This window comes from Pyrgilauda ruficollis, unplaced genomic scaffold, assembly GCF_017590135.1.
Source record: "Pyrgilauda ruficollis isolate IOZ18807 unplaced genomic scaffold, ASM1759013v1 scaffold40, whole genome shotgun sequence".
Lineage (NCBI taxonomy): Eukaryota > Metazoa > Chordata > Aves > Passeriformes > Passeridae > Pyrgilauda > Pyrgilauda ruficollis.
Window position 1 is genome coordinate 10,673,048 of NW_024525490.1, and position 18,216 is coordinate 10,691,263.

An 18,216-nucleotide genomic window follows, 5' to 3' on the forward strand; every position below is an offset into this window, starting at 1 on the left:
TTCTTTTATCTCCTGTTGAAGCAAATGAAAATAGGAAATATCTAGGCCACAAGTATCTCTGAGCATTAAGAAAAAGCATTTCTTGTTTTGTTTCCTTTTATTTTCTTTTCTTTTGAGAGAATGTGCTTGCTCAAGGAAGTACGATGCCTTCTTTTTTAGAACCCTGGAGAAACTTACCTTGATGTTTTATTTTTTGTCTATGATGGAATGGATTATTAAATGTTCATTTTTATTTGTGCCCCATAAGTACCTGAGCTATTTAATTTGCTTTGTTTCGATATCATCTCCTGTTATAGCCTCTTCCTTTCTTTGTCAATAGAAGCCAAATGCAATCACTTAACAGACTGCTAAAAATTCCTTAAAATATTCCTTAAAAATATGCCAGAAAAGAACAATTTAGGTTGACAACACTTTTTTTCATGCTGCAAATGTAAACTGTTTCATTCTTGATAAACTGTTCTAATTTTTAGAGAAAATAAATATCCCATATTGGAATGAAACATATTTTTAAAGCAAAATTTGTCCATCACAGCCTGACAAAAGTCACCTTTCTAAAAAAGTTGCTTCAGCAGTATGATTAGTTCTTTAAAAGGTCAGACATTAAATTCTGTTCAAATTTCTATATTTCTGAAAAAAAAAAGTAGCAGTTAACCCAAATAAAGAATATATAAAAAGACAGGTTTACTGCAATACTTTTTTTTTTTTAATCTCAAAAATTATTTATTGAGTTTCCTATCTAGTTTATTTTCCCATTCTAAGACTGTGAAGTGTTCATACTCTACCTCTCCATGCCCAGGCTTGTACTATTTCTGGGTAGAAGGCAATGCAGTATCAAGCCTTCAACATGCTACACTCTTCCACTTGAAGAAAAGGTTGAAGTACAAGTCATTTTAAAGGAAGTCTACAGAAGAAATTTATGAGCTTTTTCTATGGAAGAACACTTATTCTCCATGCAGCTTTTGTCAAACATTCTTAACAAATTGTAATAACCTTTGTCATATCTCATTTTCCTGCATAAACAAGTCACGCTGAAACTATAAATGATGGAAAATTTAATCCACATGGCTTGCATTATCAAAACTGTTAAACTGTATTCTTTTCCACCATGTCAGCAGTGCATTATCTGTTTTATAGGAATGTTGAAAAGATTACTTTTTAAGGGAGATTCCGCAGGACCTGTGTAAATGCCCATCTCACGCCTGCATTAGATGACGTTTTCATTTTCAGCTCTTCCTGAAGCTAGGGAAATGCTTCAGTGTTTCTCTTTCCATAAGCTTTCAGAGAGGGCATTCCCACCCAGCTCTGATAACTGTTCAGAGGCACCAGGAAGGGCCCAGAGGCTGAGGGTGCTGTCAGGTTTGTGCTGCCTTCCTCCTTGAGCAGCCACCTCTGCTCTGGGATGGAAGGTGGTGCACCAGCTCTCAGCTGAACAACATGCATAATTCCTCCTCTGTGGGAACTTGGTCCCTTGAAAATTGTGTTTATGTATAAAAGTAACTCCTGGCCCAGGAGATGATGTTTTTTCTTCTGTCTTCCCCAGCAGCTGCATGGGATACTGTATCTGTAAATTCTCCCTTTCACACATCAAGACGCTTGAGAGTGCTGATAACATCTAGCCAAGGCACATCTGTCTTTTTGCTTTTTGTGAGAATTGTTCACCAAAATTAATAGTCCCCGTGAAAGTGTAAGAGTGCTATGGAAGACTGTCTTTCCTTCCTCTTTTAATAGGGTTTTCTCTGGGTATTTTACTCATTTATCTAAAACTGTAATGTATCTATTGGTGCTACCCACCCAGTATAATCTTCAGCATATGTTTTTATCTGATGCCTCACACAGATTTTTATGCATTCCAGGATTAAAAATAATGTAAAGGCAGCACTTGGGTACTCAACTCAGCAAGATCCTGATCACTGTCAAGAAAGCGTGGTCACTGCCCCTGGCTGTGGAAAGAATTACTTATGGAGGGGGTCAAATAACTTCTTTGAAGACTTAGACCTTATGAATGCAAACAACTTCCTTTGAATTTGCAAGTAACTGCATTAGTATACCAGGGAGAAAAGTAAGAACTTTTTTTTTTTTTTTTTTGGTTTTAGTTAGAGTTAGCAAAAGCTTTCACACATTTTTTACCTTCCATACAAAATCCAGGATAATGGCACTGCCAACGTTTTGCAAACAGTTTTGGTCATAATCCTGAATGCCCTTACCTGTATGGGGATTAAATCAAATAATACTGGGAAATAACTCTGGTGGTCTAATTACTTAATTATGCCACTTTAACAGTGATATATTTTTATTATTTACAGAAGAGGCCACAAAAGCTTGTAGATGTTTAACTTTTGATTATTTTAATTCTAGCAGTAAGTTAGGCAGCAAAATAGCTCTTAAAGATCTTCCCAGTGTGTATTTTTTCTCCTCATGATACTCGTTGAGTAATGTTTTAACAACTGCTTTAAGCTGAACATCCTCTTCCATATGAACAGATCTTAAATCAAACAGTAGTAAAATTCTGCTAAAAATTATACAAATGGAGAATTGGTAGGTCCTAATTAACCAATTAGAAAAGTTTATGAGAGGCAGATTGATTAAATATCAAAGCTTCTGACTTATATTATCTTTCATAACTGGCTTTTCTCCAATTAGTATATGCTTTCAGGAGCAGGGGAATAAGATGAAAGGATCTGCAACAAAACTGATTACTGCTGAAACAAAATGGAAGTTGCTGCTTTTCATAAAATACAAGGCTATGGCAGTACTTGAATAATTTTATGGGAAGTTGCTGCCTAAGGCATATGTTTTACTGTCTAATACTGAATGCATGAGGAAAAACCATCTGGTTTTTTCAGCCCGAACAATTATATGATCCAGATTGAATCACTAGAGGCCAAATATAATTGCTCTGTGTTTTGCTTTTTACTACTCTCTACCTACAGCAGCATGGTCTTGTACAGCATGTATCGTAGCACACAGTTCAAATGATGGCATGGGAAAATACTTTTTCTTCTATTGAGGGTTATCAAATTACTATCCAGGGCTTAATGCAATCATCTACACTTCACCAGTCACTGGGGAAATAATTCACAGTAGGAAAGAACAATTTCTGATAAACTTTGACCACTGTGATATTTGAACCTTAGGGATTTCTTTTTGCTGGGCAGATCCTCATTTAACATTCAGCCAGGTGAAAATTGTTGGTGCAGCCTTCATGCCTTCAGCTCCAGCTGGGAAAAAAGAGAGGTGCTTTCCTTTGCATGGCCCGAGTAAACAGATTGCACTAAAAACATAGCAAGTGAATCCTCACTATTAGTTTACTTTGAAGGAAAAGCACTTCAGTGATATATAAACTATGGAAAAGATTCCACTTTTGTTTCTAGTGTTGTGTTTCACAGCACCTAAATGTATGCTTTTCATTTTGCCGGGATAGTAGGACTGGGTTTCTCCCCTCCATAAAGTGCTTGCAGTTTAATTTTAGACATAATGTGCTGAGTGGCACTAAAAGAGGTGTTCAGTGTTGGAGGGAGGAATGAGGGACTGAGGGGCAATATTTGAATATGTGGGTGGATAAATGCAAACATTTTTCTTTTGTTCTTTAATAATAATAGTAGTAGTAATGATGATGCTCTATGCCTTTTCTGGAAAAGCTGAGAGTTTCTGGAAAAGTTGAGAGCTTCTGGAAAAACTGAGAGCACAATTTACAGAATTTTGGAAAATTTCTTTCCAAGACTATTTTTGTGTATTGCTGTGAGGATTGTTTCTGCTTTTCATGGATAAACTGCAGAACTATGTCAACCAGGTGCTAATCCACACTGCACCTGGCTTTCCTGAATATTTGCTTTTATTTTGATTAATACACTGCTTAACTGTACTCATTCCCTCTCCTGACTCATTTTTCCCATCTATTGTGAATAAACACCTTGCCCACAGTGATATTCTAAATCATAGTCCTGACAGACTATGGAAAGCAAGCGGTGGGTAAATGGACGATGGTTTTGTGTAGGATTGGGCTGTGACTTAAAAGGATCAGGTTCATTCCACATGTAAAGACTTTCTGGGTAGCCTTAGGCAAGTCCCTTACCTTTACTGTGCCATGGTCTCCAACTGTGATACGGGAACAAGAAACTTTATTTTTTCCTGCTGTGTCTGTTTTCCATAATTGTGCTATAAGAAATATCTTAAAAAAAAAAAAAAAGAAAAACTGGTATTGTGTGTTTGGATAAGACCCAGTACAACTGGGCTTCCAATTTAGTTGGTATTACAGGAACAAAATCAAACAAGAAATTTTTAATACCTAAACACAAAGGAAGTAAGCAAATGTCATTTTAATTGATTCAGGTCTAAAGAAATTCAGCAAAAGGAAATTACATTCTTTTACTGTAAATTCTTAGTCACTTAATTTTATTTTGCCCTCCATGCAAGCCTTAATGAGAAGAAACCACATTTATGCCTATGTCAGTAGGATGTAATTATAGGGGGATTGCATCTGAAGGCTGTAGCAGCTGAAACTACCAGTAATGTTCTATGAGATTTTTCCATTTTTATAAAGTGAAGTGATGGGGAGAAAAATTGCTCACAAGGTGGATTTTTGTCACTTATCATAGAATTAGAGAATCATAGAAAAATAGAATCACAGAATGGTTTGGAGTTGGAAGGGATGTTAAGATCATGCAGTTCCAACCCCCCTGCCATGGGCAGAGAACCTTCCACTAGACCACGTTGCTCAGAGCATCATCCAACTTGACCTTGAACATCTCCAGGAATATTATTCTTCCTAATATCTAACTTAAATCTTACATCCTTCAGCTTGAGGACTTGCCCCTTGTCCTATTACTACCTGCCCTTGTGAGAAGTCCCTCTCCAGCTTTCCTGCAGACCCCATTTAATATTATTCTTCCTAATATTATCTAACTTAAATCTTACATCCTTCAGCTTGAGGACTTGCCCCTTGTCCTATTACTACCTGCCCTTGTGAGAAGTCCCTCTCCAGCTTTCCTGCAGACCCCATTTAGGTAATGGAAGGCTGATCTAAGGTAGGCTTCCTGGAGCCTTCACTTCTGCAGGGATTGGAGCAAGGGAACCTTGATTCTCTCAGCCTGTCTTCAGAGGGGAACTGGTCCAGCACTGTGATCAGTTTAGTGGCTCTCCTCTGGCACATGTCCCAACAGGTCAATGTCTTTCTTGTGCTGAGGGCCCCAGGGTGGGATGCAGCACTCCAGGTGCAGTCTCACAGGAGCAGAGAGGGGGAATCACCTTCCTCATCCTCTGGATACTCTTCTTTTGATGCAGCCAGGATGTGGCTGACTTTCTGGGCTGTGAGCATGTATTGCCAAGTCACGCTGAACTTTTTGTCGAGAAACACCCCCAAGTCTTTCTCCCTAGGGCTGCTTTTGATCCACTGTCTGCCCAGCCTGTACTTGTGCCTGGGATTGCATGAGTCTTTATCAAATTGCAGGGCCCCCCTGAGACAAGGAATCATTGGCATCTGACTCCATTGATTCAGAATGCTGAACAATTGCTTTATTAGACTGTATTATATTACATTATACTATACTATATTAAAGAGTACTATATTACAAAGAATACTAAAGAATAATAAAGAAAACTCATTACTGTCTCCCAACAGTCAGGCACAGCTTTGAGTGATTGGTTAATTAATATAAAAAAACATCACTAGAATCTAATTGAGAACTCTCTCCAGGTAAACAATCTTCCTAACACGTTCCACATGTGCAAAAACAACAGGAGCAGCAAGTAGAGATAAGAGTTGTTTTTCTCTTCTTCTCTCTGTGCTTCTCCAGGAAAAAACCCTGAGAGAGAGTTATGTCTCTCTGTTCAGAGAATGTGAATGTCACAAGTCTAGAATGAGTTTTTTATTAAATCTTGAAGCATGTGTTGATCTTCACCTTTCTCTAGTCTAAAAGATAAGACTTGCCAATGGTGTATGCCAAATGTGCACTTTACCCTCCTGGATACTGTTTTATTTACAGTCCTTAATAGAATTTATATGCAAGCTCCTATCATATTTGATTTTCAGAGTAGAACTTCAGCCCAGCATTTAAGTGATATGCTGCAAAATATGCCTCCAAAGTCTTATTGCATTGCAGATTGAGATTTTCTACTAGAAATTCTGAAGACTAGAATTATGTTTTTAGGTAATGTATTGGATATTTTATAGCACTCCTCTATTACCTCACTATGGAAAGTCTGTATGTTCTGTGGGAAAAAGTAATCATAGCTCCTGAAGCTCAAGTATATGCAGATGCAATAATATATTAATGTTATATCCAGTAGTTAGAAGCACAGAAGTATGTAGGTTGAAAAAAGCTTCTGTGAGCCTCCCAGTCCAACCTCCTGCTCAAAGCAGAGCTCACTTCAAAGTCAGACCATGGCATTTTCCAGCCAAGTTCTGCAGTCTTTGGGGGCAGAGGTTTCACAGTGTGGTGCATTGACCCTGGCAGGACACTGGGTGCCCGCCAAAGCCTCCCTATCATTCCCCTTCCCCAGCTGGATGGAGGAGAGAAAGCGTAAGGAAAGTCTCATGGGTCAAGATAAGGGCAGGGAGAGATATGTATCTGCATTAGTTACAATATCTATCCATGTGGGTTAGAACATCAGCTAATGAGTCCCAGCAATTCAGACAAAAGTCAAAGGCCTGCACTTTGTTGGTTGTCTCAATGTGCAGCATGACTGATAAGTGTTTTGAGAAGGAATTTAGCAAAGCATTGGTAGAATCAACTATTACTGGGTGCTGATTAGTCAGTTCATGATACTGTGGGTAAAAGTGAACATTGTTTCTGATCCAGTTCATAGATGGTTTCACTAGCACAGTGGTATTGTTGGTGAAGCAGTACAAGAGGAAAGAATAATCCTTACCACCAACAGTATATGTGTCAGAGCAATACCAGTTCTGCTGGCTCGGATCTGCAAACACATGTGCTGTGACTGCTGAGGGCTGGACATGGGATGTGCGAGAATTTCTGCAGTGATACCATTTGTTTGGATCTTCCTCGCAAAAAGATTTAGCTTTCTTTGCCTGTGTGTTTCATCAGTACCATGAAATATACAGGCTCATGCAAACTCAAAATTGTGCTCATGTTTTCCTGAATGTTTCCTTGGCTTGTGGCTTGTGTAATTGTTTTAAGTTATTCACTGGATTGTATGAGAGTAAGTTTGTTCCCAGAATGGAGCCTGTTCATTGAGGACAGTGATGCCATAGCTCTGCCTCTCACTTCAGGCAGTTTGAACACTGTTGCTCAGAAGGAGGTTGTTTCAGATGGACAGAGAGGTGCAATATGTAACTTAGCTCTTTGGTAAGCTTATGCAGCAGGGATTTGTGGTCAGTTGAGGGAGAAATGATTTTTCAGACCTGGGAAACAACCCCCCCACTGGAGATCTCTCTTTAAAGTCGCTTAAATTATCTGGATTGCATAAAGGTACAGGATTGTGATACAAAAAGTAACATCTGTGGATATTGGGTCATTTTCCCAAGAAGATTCTACTACTGAATTCTAGCAGTGCTCCTTAGACATACAGATTTAATAACAGGTCATTATTCTAATGTCTTTAATGAACTAAATTTAATGCTAGCTGTATTCCCCTCTACTAATGAAGACTGTACAGAGACAGTCTTCTGTTAATGTTCAGTCAATACAGGTGAAGTTCATTCAATATAGGTACTGAATCAGGGTACTGTAAAATATTAACAATTATTAATATTCTTTCTTTTTCAGTTTTCTCCTTGTGTTTGGTTGCTTGATTTTGTCCGTGTTTTCTACTATTCCTGAACACACAAAACTTGCCTCTGGTTGTCTCTTCATTTTGGTAAGTGAAAATTCTAAATACAAGACAGTTTTACAGATACTTTAGTGTACTTTCAAATCATCTCCCTCACCATGGAGGAAGTAATATAATACAATAACTGAGCATTTAGAAAAAAAAGATCAGACTTTTCTTCAGAATGATGAAAAAATGATAAAATAGAGGATTCCACCATCTTTTTATTTAAAACAGGTCAGATGGTAAGACAGTGCTAATAAAGTAAGGTAGTGCATCCCCTTCTTTGCTAGAGAACTGCTGTGGTTTAAAACAGGTAGATTTTCTACCGCAGTTTGGCAGTGACTGAGCATGAAAGACCTTTGATATTGCTGCTGTCATTTATAAAGTCAGTATGTAGTAAGAGGCACTTAAAATAGGAATTAATTTTGGTATCTTAGATACGGATTTGGGTTAGCTATTGGTAGATAGTGACATTTTAGTAGCAGTTGCTGCAGTAGGATGTGGTGGTTTCATTATTTCTTCATAATACATGCTTTTGTATTATGTTTATCTCTCCTTTTTCCCTTCTGAGGTAAATGAAAAGGGCTTTAATCCCTAAAAGTGCTTAACATTTTCCATGGATTGTGCAACACTTTATTCATCTGCTTCTTGATGGGCCATTTAGTTCTGCAAGTGATGGCCTGAGGATAGGCAGTAGTGGATATTAAAACGTCACCATATACCCGGAGTTACCATGGTTATTTCAGTTCCATGCATTCAACAGGCTGTGGCTTGTTAGGTAGTGCCTGAGGTGAAGTGACTGTTGACAAATGCCAACATTTTAATTGTCATCACTGTGTATATCCAAAAGCTCTGGTCTTCAGAGCAGCTCCCTAATTAATTATGGCATGAGCAGGCTGATAATTGTGTTGGGTGCAATGTTTTACAGCACAATGGGCCCCACTGCATCAAAATACCTGAACTAAATGTCCAGAGCAGGCTAGGTGCAGGTATGTGTTGTTTTGCTCCATTGGATGATTTCTTAGCAGGGCTAATTAGGGAGAGCCATGCTAAATGTTGCATTTTTATTCCTAGCCATATTAGTGCTTTTTCTTTCTCTGGAAAAAAGATCAGGTGGCATTAATCCAGCTAAAAATGGTCAGATTTAAACCTACACTCATACCTAAACCCATTATTTGCAAATCTGAGCAACACTTGCTAAATGGAAGTCTGTTTGAACGTTCTGCAGCCAGTTATATTATAGTAGCTGGTAACTAATTGCTAAGATTTTTTGGTATAGAAAACAGGAAAATCTGATTAGTCTGGAAATACTCTATTTGTAATAGAAGAGGCTTTTTTGACAAGTAATCCGTTTTCCTGTATACTTATGCAAATTGGTCACAGAAATACCATTTGTTCTGACATAAAATATGCATTTCCCGTGAGCCACATATTTGTTGACTGTGTTGGTACACTTAGCACTGCTGATTCCTCAGCTGGCTGGCTCTCTGTGCTGTGCCATGGGTCTCCCAGGAGCCACAACGTGCAGGAGCTCTGTGAGTGCCTGGCCTTGCTCCCAGTGCTGGGCAGAGGCGTGGTGAGCTCTGACTGCTGCTACACCAGTCCTTGCAGAGGTGTCCATCAGCTGAGCAGAGCTGCTCAGTGTCTGCTGGGGGAAACTTGGGTGCTTTTTGCTGCTGTGGCTTCAAAGATGAGCTTTGTCCATCCTAACTGTTCTGGCTGTACATCCCATGGCATCCTCTGAATACAGCATAGTTCTTAAGGAGGAAGAGGGTGGATGGCTGATCCTTGAAGCATCAATACTAGCCTCCTCCAGCATTTCTATAATACAGCCTGCTGTGTTCAACAAACCTTTGAGAGGAACAAACCTAGTGACAACAAATTTTGCATCTCCTGCTGTGGGTCTCTAATGGAGAAAAATATAAACACAGCAAAATATGAAGTTCCAGAAGCAGGCTAAAGCTGACTGCTTTACTGCAGTTTGCTGATGCATGCTTCTCTACATACTGAATCAGTAGCTGATATTAACAATGTTATCAAAACAAACTTTTGCAACCACAAACCAAAAGGAAAGCACATTTCTACATTAACTCAGGAGCAGTTGTTTTGGCTGTGCCAACACCTAAATGCAGTCACTAGAGTTTTCACAACCTTTTTTCTTGCAGTGATTCACACAGCTCTTCCAAATTTGTCATTTAGTAAGACAGCTGTGTCACCTATCAGATCTGGTTTAATACTGTTTGTGCATTGTGCTTGAAATAGAATATATATGTTTATTTTCTAATGAAGTACCGTACAAATATAACAATCCATAGAGCTGCCTGCTGGATTTCTGTGAACTGTTTGTTCTGCAGATTTATTCCAGATGGTCTCCCCCACAGCCATGTTAATTGGCTAAAAAGCTAATGTAATGTTCCTCCAACTTAATACCTGAGCTGCTGTGTGCACTGGCACCTGTGGCTTTTGACATATTGCAGCTATTCACAATTAAACAGGGAGATTAAAGAGGGGAGTGTAGATGAGCTGAGCAAACCTTTTCCTCCTTCTCACAAAGGCCAGAGGAGCTGAGAAGATTATTCTTCTCCAATCAGTCAATTCCATTTATCTGCCCGAGCCGTGCCCTACAAGGGAACAGAGAACATATCTCCTAATCACTGCATCCCAAATACTCTCTCAGAAACATGCAATTTGTGATAGCTCAAAGCAAATCATTGTTTAGGAAAGCAATAATAGCTGAGGGCTTCTGAGCTTCAGCAGAGGTTAATGGACTCATCTGGGCTGCAGAAATGCCTGAGCTCTGCTACCAGAGCTGAGGCAAACCTGCCCTGCTGTGTTGTGTTGGACCCAGCTCCAATTCTGGCATCCACACAAGCACTACTGTGTGCCAAGGCTTCTTCTCCTTATCAGGAAACCTGTCAAGGGAAACACCTTTAATATTTGAATTTTATGCTTAACATGAAAGTCATGCAGATAAGTGCATGTTACACACGGTAAATGTTGGCTTGTTGAATCAGTAATTAATTTGGTTAGATTTGTGTCCAGAAATAATAAGAGTAAGTGGGAGGAGATCATCAGATAAAACTCCACAATGAAAATTATGCTTTAGCCTCATCTGTGCACACAACTTCTGGCACTTGAGTTGTAGCAGTAATATATCCCAGACAGGGAGGAGGATAAAAATCTACTTCAGCATCAAAATAAACCACAAACAGCTTAAGAATCCAACTAACACAGCAAGAAAATAATCTTTGGTGTATTGCTGATCTACATTTGCTAGCACTTTATCAAACAATAAACACAAGGGGAATAAAACTGAGGCTGTGAAGGCAAAATCAAATCTTTTGGGGAAGATAGCCAAGAAGGAATATTATCTGGAACTGGAGGTCATTCACTCTCTTGACCAAATTCTATATTTTAAGTTCATTTTCAACTAAAGCTGAAATTTATGTGAATTTCTGGTTCACTTCTGTTTGTTTGCTGTCAGTGCAGGAAAGCTAATAAAATAATTTGAGTTGACCCAGGAAGATTTGACTAATTAAGAAGGAAAAGAAAAGGTCTTGGATCCATTTAATGCTTCATTTGACCTGGCATAAAATATTATTTGTGTATTTGATTATATTAGAAATTTTGGCTTAAAACTCAGATTGAGGTTATAGGGGAAAAAAAATCATTTTTATTTGAAGTGAGAAAGCATCCTTTTTTTTTTTTTTTTGTAATTTTAATTTTTAATCTAGATGGGTAGATCAAAAAACACAAGTGAATTTCTGCAGGACTGTTTTTTTCAAATCTGTTTTGTGGTTTTCTCTGTAATGGCTGGTGCAGAAAGCTGTACCCAGATTTGTAGAATAAAGGCCTCTGAAAATGTACTCTAGGAACACATTTTTCAGGCAGAACTAGCTCCCAAAGATATAAAAGCAGACAGCGTGCACAGGATGAAGCTGGTTTTTCCGTGTACTGCGGACACACACATGAATCCAAAAGGAGAGTCTACCAAGTGCTTCTAGCAATTAATATCTTCCCAGGATATTTTCCTCCTAATATTTTTGCACAAAAGAAGGAGGATGCACACTGATTTAAAAACATAGTGTACAGTGCCCCACAGCAGGTAAGCATGTATTCAGTTTGTCCCTGCTCTAGGAAGTAAGTCCATCCATGGGAATGTAATCATACAAATCTGCTACTGCATTGTAAAACTGGCCAGAGCTGATTTTAAAAAGGGGGATGGATTTAATTTCAATTAAAGAAAAAAAAAGAAACATAGCATATTTCACTTTAGATTGTACCAGCACTTGAATACTCTTGCCATGCTTGGATAAAAAACCACCAGACCTGAAAAATGATGGCTCTATAGAACCAGCTATCAAGGCATAAAAAGAAAAAATTATCTTGAAAGTTTTCAATTATAGATACATTTCTAACAACAGTAAGATACAGACCATATTACTGGAATTTTGTTGGGTCTTCTTCTGAGGAAAACAGATTAATATATCCCTGAGTTAAAAAATCAGTGAGTTTGTCAAAACTCAAAATCAATATTTCTCAAGAAATAATGATTTCTAGTGTTTTATTTTCCAAATCAAAACTTAGCTTTGACATTTCAAAATTCCTTATAGAAATCTCTGAAAAATTACATTAAATACACAACACTCATTTATCAAAGATAGAATAAGAGAGGGAAATATAATGTTCATAAGGTCAAAACCTTCATATTTTAATGCCTGTTTGGATTCATAATGTTCACTAATATAATAACGTGAGCAAAAAACAATTCAACCATGTCATAAGGAACTACCTGTTAGCTTTGAAAATACTCTTACCATACAAAAATGAATATTTTCACATCTTTGCTGTTTAAATTGATGCTCTCATGTATACAGATTTGACCAAGTCAGGGCTGACTATTGTTACAAAAATTTGGACAAGAGTTCATCATAACTGCTTATGAATCTTTGTGTAGAGACAGAAGAGACTTTCCACAGGACATTTAAATGCTGGACCCACTTTGCTGAAATTAAAAGTTATGATGAGGAAGTCTGACAGAAAGCAAAAATTTAAATTAGAAGACGGAGTTATTACAAACAGTGGCTGTCCTCAAAGCTTAATTCTTCTCTCAGAAGGCAGTGTTGGCATTTCCAACCAACCAGCAAAGCTCTCTAACAAACAAGGACACACTGTAGCTATGGAGAGAGAGATGAAAGTAACCAGAAAAATTATCTCCTAACAACAGAACACAGCACTGCACATAAAACTCTCGAGATATCTATATATTGTCAGCAGAAGGTATATATTGTCATATCTATGATATCTGTATGTTGTCAACATGCTCAGCATGATAAGTACACTTCAACAGGTCAGAGAATAAAGATGTCTCAATCCTGGCATAAGCCTCTTATTCATATGGTTCTGGGATTTATTCTATTGTTAGCAATGTTTTGTCCTTTATTTTCTTTTATTCTTCTGTATTAAGCAGAAATTACCTTTGTAAAGAAAATATTGAAAATCACACATTGAACAGAATCATTTTTTCCATAGTAATTAAAACTGCAATATATTAGGTGCTACTGGGAAAACTTAAATGGGTTTGATGACTAAAGACGATATGCGGTCTACAATCATGGAAAAAAATAATCTTATTACTGAATCACTTGAAGATGATATGATAACTATGAATAGTTACCTCAAGTGCTACAGCATTCAGCAGCAAATGCAGTAGGAGGCAAGAGAGATTTTGTCACTGCCAGAGCAGAACTACCAATCAGTTGTGTTTAACACGAAATCTGCATTTGATGTGCAATGTTAGGATCACTGGAGTTGTCTCAAGTCAGATGAAATGCCATCCACAAAATTATTTTACATTCCTCTGAATGAACAGTGCATATATAGAGAAATTGGTGGTAATGTACAGTGAAGAAAGATGAATGGAAATAACAAAACCACAAGTAGCGATAAATGTAACAAGTTCATAAACTACTTGTACAATTGTACAAAATGTACAATTTTAATATTAAAATGGCTAACCTGTAGTAGAAAAGCCAATGTTGAATTTCTGAATAGGTACATTACACTAATTTATGTTATTGTTATCAGTTCCTATACAAATGGGGAAAATGGGGAGGATTAGATGTCAGTGATGGGGTGGCAGGCTTCAGATTAATAAGGATATAATTCTTTGAGGAGGGGAAAGCATATCTGCTTTTAGGTTGATCAACACATTGTGCTAAAAAACAAAACCAGCTGTCCTGGGCTCCCTTTAAGGACAAACAAGCAATATTCCTTACACAAGTGCTCTTCCCATGACGTGTATTTCTTGTTTTATCACTTTAGGTGATAACAAGGTAGCATGGGAAATCACCTCCAAGGAATAAGTGTAATATTTTCTGCAGATGTAGATTTGTAATAGTTTATGCTACATCCTGCAATATTGAATTTTATTAGCTTCGTGCTAGAGTTTGATATGGAGATCAAGAGCTACCTCCTTAAAATAGGCAAGAAACAGTTTAGATTGCAATAGGAAAAATGGATAGATATCAAACTCTCTATCAGAAATTCAGACTTGACCTTTATCAGGGAAATATTGATTTGCCAAATGGAAATGCAGAATATGTCCCCAGAGAAAAGCCAAAGTACATGGTTAAAAATAACATGCAAGGAAAAAATTCTACAAACCATTAAGTGTCAAAAGGAAAAGAGTGCTGAAGAAGGCAGCACATCAGTGATATGAAAGCTGTTTGGAAATCTAGGGAAAATCCAGCATCTGAATAACACAGAAAAGCTGCAAACCACTCCATCTCTTTGCAGAGACGTGACAAAGCACATGAAGACACAGCTCGCTGCAGTCAAAATGTGAACTTTCCTCAAGTGACAGGAGAAATCGGTTCACAAGATTCAGTTTAAAAACTGTGAATTTGAGCAAATGTCCAGCACACAGCTGGATAAACACACCATGCAATGAGTGAGCAACTGGCTCATGGGTTGGGCACTAAGAGTTGCAGTGAATGGGATGACATCAGACTGGTGACCTGCCATTACTGGAGTCTCACAGGGCTCCATCACCAGCCCTGTGCCCTTCAACATCTTTGTAAATTACTTGGAAGCAGGAAAGGGATACTGAGCAAGTTTGCAGATGATGCAAAACAGGGAGGAGTTTTGAGTCCCTTAAAGACAGGGAGGCCCTGCAGAGACCGTGAGAAATCAGATGGCTGGGCAATCACCAGCCACAAGAAGTTCAGTAAGGGAAAGTGCTGGATTCTGCACCTGGGATGGGCAACCCTGAATGTACAGACAGACTGGGGAATGGAATGGAAAGCAGTGCCAGGGAAAGGGACACGGGAGTCCTGGTTGAAGGAAAGTTGAACATGAGTCAGCAGTGCCCTGGAGCCAGGAAGGCCAACTCTGGCCCGGGGGCATCAGGCACAGCATCTCCAGCTGGGCAAGGGAGGGAATTGTCCCGCTCTGCTGATGCCTAGAGAGGCTACCTGGAACAGAGGCTAGACAGAGTTAAAGGAATAAAGTAGGTATTTATTAAAAGGCCTTCAAAGGATACACCTTGGGCAGCACAAGAGCCCAGCCAGGGCTCTGCCCAGGAAGGACCCAAGATGGACGCAAGGTGGATGACTGGTCACGAGTTTTTACACTTTTATAAGTTTGGTCCATTTACATATTTGGGTCAACTGTCCAATTACAGCCTCAGGTTGTGAAGTCCCACCCTCCTGGTTTGCTTTCTGCAATTCACTGTTGTTTAGGCTTTTTGGGCCTGAAGCTGCAATGGTGTCCTTGGTTCTCAGTCTGGAAAAGGATTATTTTGTGTACCTGAACTGTGAAGAGAACTTGCTAACGCTTTGCATGAAGTTCAGAGTCACACACTGAGGCAGTACAGAATCTGAAAAACATGAAAGCTGAAACTTAAGGCATCACTGCTCTGCATGGGAGCAGCCTCACCTCGAGTGCTGGGGGCAGTTTTGGGCAGTGTAATATAAAAACTGTTAGGGAGTGTCCAAAGGAAGGCGATGAGGATGGTGAAGGGCCTTGAGGGGAAGCTGTGAGGAGCAGCTGAGGGCACTGGGTCTGTTCAGCCTGGAGGAGACTGAGGGGAGACCTCACTGCAGTTACAGCTTCCTTGTGAGGGGAAGAGGAGGGGCAGGCTCTGATCTCTGCTCTGTGGTGACCAGAGACAGGACCCAAGGGAATGGCCTGAAGCTGTGTCAGGGAAGGTTTAGGTTGGATATCAGAAAAAGTTTCTTCCCCCAGAGGTTGGCTGGGCACTGGAACAGGCTCCCCAGGGAAGCTGTCACAGCCCCAAGCCTGACAGAATTCAAGAAGTGTTTGCACAGCGCTCTCAGGCACAGGGTGTGACTCTTGGGCATGGTGCTGTGCAGGGCCAAGGGTTGGACTCAATGGTCCTTTTGGGTCCCTTCCGACTCAGCTTGTTCTGTGATTTTGTGATTCTGTGAAGTCAGTATTGAAATACAGGCAAAAACAAACAAACAAATCTGTAAGAATCCAGAGTAGACATACCTATAATGAAAATATCCACCTAAGGTGAAGGTGATGGTAAATACACAGACACACAGTGGAACTAAGTTCAGTCCTGAGGACCCTGAGTTGTGGGTTGATTACAAACATGAATTAGCAAATAAATACTGGCCATTTTAGACTTTTAGGCTTCCATGAAGTACCTAAGGAAAGGGTGTATGTTATGGACAGGACAATAATAATAACTTTGGTATCACATCTGAACCAGACAGGAATTGTACCATATGAAGATATGATCACAGGAAATGTATGGCTCACAAAGATATATATATATGTTTTCTTTTTCCAAGAGACCAAAATTCCATAAGCCTGGAAAAATGTAAGAGGAAAAACTGCAAAACTGTCAGCAAATGGCATGATGTGTGAAACACAAGGCTTGGTATACTGGCTCTCAAAATTCAGTTATTTGATTAAAAAAAGAGGACCAAGTCAGTTTTTCACAAAACTTAAGGAACTTAAAAAAAATATTGTGACCAAATACTTGTCCAAGTAGCAGAAATCTTTGATGAGGTGATATTTTTGAGAAAATAAATGAGCGAACAGGATTTTGGCTGATTGCGTTGACTGCCTACCAAGACCAGTTTGTAAAAAGTTGGAAACTGACAGAAAGCACTTTCTTAAAGTTGTTTTCTGAAAATTTTGGTACCAGTAACATTCCAGTATCTATCAACCGAGATGCACTTAGGTCTCCCAGTGGTTAAAACATGCACAGATGAACACCTAGGGAAGCTCTCTTAATGAGCTTTGACAATGGCAAGAAGTAATTTTTAAAAGGACAGTGCAGATATCATTTGCAGAATCTCCAGCATTTAACAACTCCAAACATGCTAAGACCAAAGAATAAAGGAGCAAACATGCTGTCCTACTCTGCAGTACAGCATGTCAGATGTTATCAGTTAATTGACATGCACATGATCAGTCATAACAATTAGCCTAAACCCCTTGCATCAATACAAAATCAAAAGGAATGCCAGGGCATAAGAGGATTCAGAGTTCTGATGCTTGTTGTACACTTGTTTGGGACAGAGGAAAGATACAAAATTCTTCACAAACATTTCAAAAGGAAAATTTTGGATCTGTGTTGCTACAGAGACATGTGCTTGAATGTTTGCCTCTAATGTGACATCAGAATTGTGACTACAGCAGCAAAAAATGCGTGAAGAAATCACAAAGGAAGTGCAAAGGCCTGGGTACAGCTGTACAGAGCTTCTTTGTTTTGGATATGAGGATAAATTTAAAACCAAAATTAGACCATTTTCTACTGATATCTCACTAAAGAGAAAGAAAATCTCAACAAGCACAGAGAAGAGAAAAAAAATTGGAAAGCAGAAAATTATTCTATAACTTGACTTTTATGCGAACATCTATTTTAAGAAATTCTCTTAGATGTGTAGTTGCACCTGACACATAAACAAATGGTATGGCACAAGGCAGTGAGCACAAATGGCTGGGAAGCACTGTTTAAAGGTGGTGCAGCGTCTGGGAAAGAGCAGGATAGACGTGGAGAAATCAGTGTTTCCCATTGCCCTTTTCCCTGTTTGAAAGAGGGTGATCATCAGAGTGTCCCTAGAAGAACCACGTGCACCAGAAGGAGTTTTGGGCTCTGTTTGCCCCACGTACAAATTGCAAATTGCCCACATGGTGGTGGCAGTAACCATGATGGCCAGTGCAGCCCTGTGGCCCTGGTTCCTCTGGCACTAGCAGGTCCTCAGCACCTGGCCCATGGTGGTGATGTGAAGTGAGTCTGCTGCTCTGGGGAGGCAGAGGATGCTGAGGAAGGCCAGCACAGTTTCAGTGGTAGGATTCATACACTGCGTCTAACACGGTAAATACTTGTCTTTATAAGATATTATGAAAAACATAAATAAATGGCATCTGTGTAATTTTGCTGCTGGGTTATACTGATTCAAAACT

At 39.1% G+C, this 18,216-nt stretch overlaps 1 protein-coding gene across 4 annotated transcripts in view; it reads left to right on the top strand.

The window, feature by feature from the left end:
- KCNQ5 (potassium voltage-gated channel subfamily Q member 5) overlaps positions 1–18,216 on the top strand; it is a 278,104-nt gene that overhangs the window by 185,599 nt on the left and 74,289 nt on the right. For 3 of the 4 annotated variants that reach the window (XM_041477407.1, XM_041477408.1, XM_041477409.1), the window contains exon 2: positions 7,725–7,815. In XM_041477407.1, coding sequence (XP_041333341.1) covers positions 7,725–7,815 — 91 coding nt within the window. Of the gene's footprint in view, positions 1–1,971; positions 2,060–7,724; positions 7,816–18,216 lie in introns of those variants that run through there. The other variant, XM_041477410.1, reaches the window with a different exon arrangement.